This window comes from Triticum aestivum, chromosome 3B, assembly GCF_018294505.1.
Source record: "Triticum aestivum cultivar Chinese Spring chromosome 3B, IWGSC CS RefSeq v2.1, whole genome shotgun sequence".
Classification (NCBI taxonomy): Eukaryota; Viridiplantae; Streptophyta; class Magnoliopsida; order Poales; family Poaceae; genus Triticum; species Triticum aestivum.
In genome coordinates, this window is record NC_057801.1 from 19519533 (window position 1) to 19524317 (window position 4785).

At 46.3% G+C, this 4785-nt stretch overlaps 1 protein-coding gene across 1 annotated transcript; it reads right to left on the minus strand.

Annotated features, from left to right (window-relative positions):
• Positions 1-710: 710 nt before the first annotated feature.
• LOC123064410 (putative E3 ubiquitin-protein ligase SINA-like 6) lies at positions 711-4484 on the minus strand. The gene is made up of 2 exons (XM_044487901.1): positions 4187-4484; positions 711-1623 (listed from the first exon to the last, which is right to left on the minus strand). The coding sequence occupies exons 1-2, from the start codon at positions 4406-4408 to the stop codon at positions 967-969; spliced, it is 879 nt and encodes a 292-aa protein (XP_044343836.1). The 5' UTR covers positions 4409-4484; the 3' UTR covers positions 711-966.
• Between the last annotated feature and the right edge of the window lie 301 nt (positions 4485-4785).

Below are 4785 nucleotides of genomic sequence, written 5' to 3' on the forward strand. Positions count from 1 at the left end.
GTTCACTGTCACCCGGTTGCCTCCTTGTTGCGAAGGACTCATATACAAGATGTCCTACTTGGCCGAGCTGCGCGGGGAGCTGAGCGTGGCTCATCCCCCGCCCAAGTCTGAGTTGATTGAGATTTGGACGTGCAACGATGTGGACATCAACCCACCACAATGGACTCTGTGTTACATCTTCAGCAACTATTGTCCCCATACAGATGAAAGACTCGAAATTGCCATGTACGATCTATGCAAAGATATATTTATCCTACAAGTTCCTAAGGATATAGTTGGACTGGATCGCTTGATACACCATGACCATGACTCGGTGATCCCCTACATTCCATCCCTAGTTCCAATCTACTCTGTGTATTATTTATCGTGGTTTACCAAGTTCAGTCAATCATTAACGTTTACATACAGAAATCATATGACATCTATCATGGTACTAGTAAACGCACCAGTTCAAGCAACCAAGCTCCTATGACTCACACATTAAATTAAAATCTACCGAAAATGAAACTTTTGCGACGATCGCATCATCTTCCGAGCTTTAGCCGTCGCCCTCGGCACAACTCATCCGATCTGGCTATCTTATTCATTGAGTTGCAACATGGCATGGTTTATAGGTTTACAACATTCTCAAGAGCACCCCCAGTTTGCACCCAGGAATCCCTAGGCGGGTTTTTTGCTGTCAAAATCCATGCATATATATAGATCACACATAAAGATGGTTTGACACAAGTTCAAGTACTAAGCTAGCAAAACATGGCTTGCTTCAGTGAGGTTTTCCTTCCGTCATCGATTTGAAGCAGAACTTTACAAACAGTGCTCCACAATGGGATGAAATATCTAATCCAGACCAAATGAACACTAGTGCCTCCACCAGAAGCTAGAGATTCCTTTGAAAAACTGAGATTTGGAAGTACTCGCTTGTCAAACCCAGTCATACAAAGGCACCCCATCACTTGCTCATGGGGCCTATTGTGGCGTGACGGTTACACCCACCATCGCGGTGGCGCTTGTACCGGCTCCTCGGAGCAACACCTTCGGCACAAGGAACTGGAAGCAATCTTTGGGAAACCCATCATACAGATTTGTGCTCCTTATTAAGAACTCCATAGACTGAGAAAAGCTCGGTTCAGTGCACGACAATGTTAGCTTGCACCTGAAGCTGGATCCAGTACTGTGAGGCTGGACGGAGCAAACTGAGATGACACCGCCACGGGACTCCATTGTCATGTTGACCAGGAAGAGGTTCCCATCCTCGCCCACCAGAACGGTTGATCCCACATGGATGCGGATCCGGAACGCTTTGTTGTAGGTAACTTTTGGGGAGTGCCACTTGTGCTTGCCTGAAAAATGCTCCAGGAGAACTGCGGTAGGTCCGCTGAAGCCGCAGTCGGTTTCGGGGCAGAAACATGGTGCATGTGGACAACCTTTCTCATGGTCTTCTTTCTGGTAGTAGGATATCCTTGCAGTGCATCCGTGATTGCAATTGGAGCAAGCAACTTTGATGGATTCAACAAGATGTTCTACCATGTGGCAGCGGTTGTAGACTGTGGGAAGGGAGCAGAAGTGGCACTTCTCTGGGAGCTTGTTATGGCAAGATGAGGATATGGTATGCCCCACAGTGCACTGAGGAACATAAACAACAAATCAGTATATATGCTAATGAGTTTAGCTGAATTAAAACCATAATGATGAATAACACAGGAATTGTAAGTATGTAGATTGTGGTGGCCAACTACATGCTAGAATAACCATGATATGGTTTTGAGTTAACAAAATACCAATAAAGTTGTAAAAAGGGAGCAGATAAGTATATCCTGCATGGAATTAAGCTCAGCTATCACTCCCATTTCAATACCTTAAAATCACCAGATGCAACTGTTAACTTATTTTGTTTTGTTTTTTACCTGGAACAGTGGGGGAGGCCCCCTGTGTCAGACCTCTTCGCCAGCAGACAAGAAACTAAGGAAAGTGGTGATGATCCGCTATATTTTCTGTTTATAAGGTGGAGATAATTACAATGAAGTGTACAAATGGGGTATACCCTAGTTACAAAATATTGTGTGACCAGTCAAGGAAACTTAGTCTGTGGGAGTCCTTAACCCTATGTGAAACAAAGACTAGCTCTGACTTAAGCACTTTCCAACTAGGGAAGGAACGTTTCAGCCGCTAAAAAATGGTTCCTAACCTTCCAAATATTCTGATGAACAGGTAACATACACACTTCCCAGAAGCACGGCCCAACAAATATTTCATTAGCAGCAATTACCTGAGTTACGACTGTTAACACGCAGATTGTACATTTCAACGACATGGCTTGGGCTTGTGTAACCAGTTAAAGAAACTTAGGAGGTGTCAAAGAAATCCCCGTTACCTGTTTACGGTGTAAACCCAAAATGTTATGCCTGTTTGACCCCCTACTCCTCGAGCAGCGCCGGCGCCACCCCGACCCCCTTCGAATCCGGTGTCGCCGCCTCCCCGAGCCTCTTCGAACCCCCCTCTGCTTCCCCTCGATCCTCTCCTCCAGATCTGCACCACGCCAGCCACAGGCACGACCTGCGTCTCCTGGTAGCTATCGCCACCGCCCCTGGTTGCCACTGCAACTCGCCCTCGTCGCCAGCCGGACCGGTTTCTGCAAGGTGCAGGCTCCCTCCCTCCTCCTTCTGTCATCAGTCCTCCGTACTCCTCCCTTGTCTACTCTCCTTCCCGTTCTTGTCTGCTCTCCTTCCTTGCAGCCACCGGTGGCGACGACCCCGAAGCAGACACCATAACTCAATCCCTTTATAGGCATCAACCAAACAGAACACAGATTTATCAGCGTTACTAGCTCTGACTTAGTGTATGGGTGTCCTTAACCGTATGCCAGCGTGATCTAATTCCCTTACTGTTCATATTACCAGTCTCTAATCCATCACCTCCTTAGTGTATGGGTGTCCTTAACCGTATGCCAAACAAGGACTAGCTCTGACTTTAGAAGCACTTTCCACCTAGGGAAGGAAAGTTCCTGGCGCTAACAAATAAAGTTGTTGCTAACCTTCCAAATATCCAAAAGAGCACATATATACACTTCCGAGAAACACATCCCAGCAAATGATCCCTTAGCAGCACTTACATATGAGTTACGACTATGTTGACTCGCAGATGTACTTTGCATGTCTATTAATCATACATTTCAACAACATGGCTTGGGCCACCTTTTATGCTTCAGACTTAGTGTACAGCCGTTACACATTTGCTTTAGAAACTACAGAAATTTCATACAAGTGGGGTGGATCTAAAGCTCTACCCAATGTGCCGCATAAATAGGATTACGGTATCATCATTTTATAATAAAGAAATAGCATTCACACTGTAGAAGAATGCACATGAATCTCCAATTAACATGAATTTCTTGCATAATGTAATTTCTTATACAGAGATACGCCAGCCAAGCCACCCAACCTCAAGTTGATAATATGTCATTGCTTCATCGAATAAAACATATTTACCGTAGTTTGTGGTTTCTCCATAATGATGATACATAGATTTCATGACTTGCCTAGTTTGCATAGGGCACTGCCAAGTTTCCCTAATATAGCATAATTTTCCACAATTACAACAGGAAGCAGTGAGCATTGAAGAACACGGAAAAACGTTTGTTAGGTGGTACACATTCTTCAACTGCAATTACCATCTGAATCTATTCTACTTAATTCTACTGCAATGCCCATTCCCACTTCTGTCCATAGTTGCAAGTTGCAGCATTTATTAAGCTGAATGCTACAATTGCCCATCCCAACTGAATGTTTGACCAACTAGTGAAAGCTTGAGAGACATTACAACATCTGGGCTAATATCTGCATCTGATTCTTCACTCTTCAGTGATGTCAATCTCGACTTGCAATTTTGCAACCACAAAATTAGAAGTTTATAGACCTGGTAGTCTGGTACCCAAGTCCATTTTTTTCTGGATCGACTACGCACTGAATCCTATAACTAACTAAATAATCGATCTCGGGAACATCCCCACAGTTTGGCGACAAAACTAATCTAGGAACCAGACGCATTGGAAGTGGTACTAAAATATGCAGATTTCGCTGTTCTTTGAGATTCCCAAACAAAATCCACAGATTCATTTGCACCCATGAGGGGCTCGTAGGGTTTGAGTAGTAGTAGTATCAGTACAGATCAAGAAAGGTGCAGGGGGTACCTGGAAGATGGGAGGGCGCAGGGGCTGGTAGCAGACGGGGCAGTCGAGGATGTCCAGGTCAATGGTGACATCGGCGGCGACCTTCCTCCTCTTGCCGCCGCCGCCGCCCTCCTTTTCCGCCTCCTTCTCCTGCTGCTGCGCTCGCATCCCTTCCTCCTTTTCTTCCGGCAGGCGGGTCCATGGCGGGAGGTGACCGACAGGAAGATACACATGCGCGGCCATCGCTGGACCGCAGGGGCTTCCCGTCGCACGGCCGGAGTCGAGCCGCCTCTCTCTTCTCTTCTCTCCTGCCGCCGCCGCCGCCGTCTCTTTCTCTCTCTCTCTCTCTGGGACCGACTGCTTTGTAAAATTTCAAAATTTGGAGCAAAAGGAGAAGGCAACGGAGACGGCGCAGAAGTTGGGCTGACCAACGGCCCGATTCATAGACGGCCGAGCTTTCCGGATGTCAAGGTGGCCGCGCTGAGCGCGTAGATCCCTAAATTCGGCCGTCTCCGATATTGTTTTTTTTATCCCGAATCCACTGGGTCATTTCCTTCATATCTACGGGACCGAGGGCATTTTTTGCAGGGACCTGAAAAATAAAAAAACGATTGACAGGA

What these genes read in the sequence shown, in the direction of transcription:
- LOC123064410 (XM_044487901.1), bottom strand. Translation starts at nt 4,408, where the DNA reads ATGGCCGCGCATGTGTATCTTCCTGTCGGTCACCTCCCGCCATGGACC. An exon ending in TGCGCCCTCCCATCTTCCAG is followed by an intron (nt 1,624 to 4,186) that starts GTACCCCCTGCA and finishes TATGTTCCTCAG; the next exon opens with TGCACTGTGGGGCATACCAT.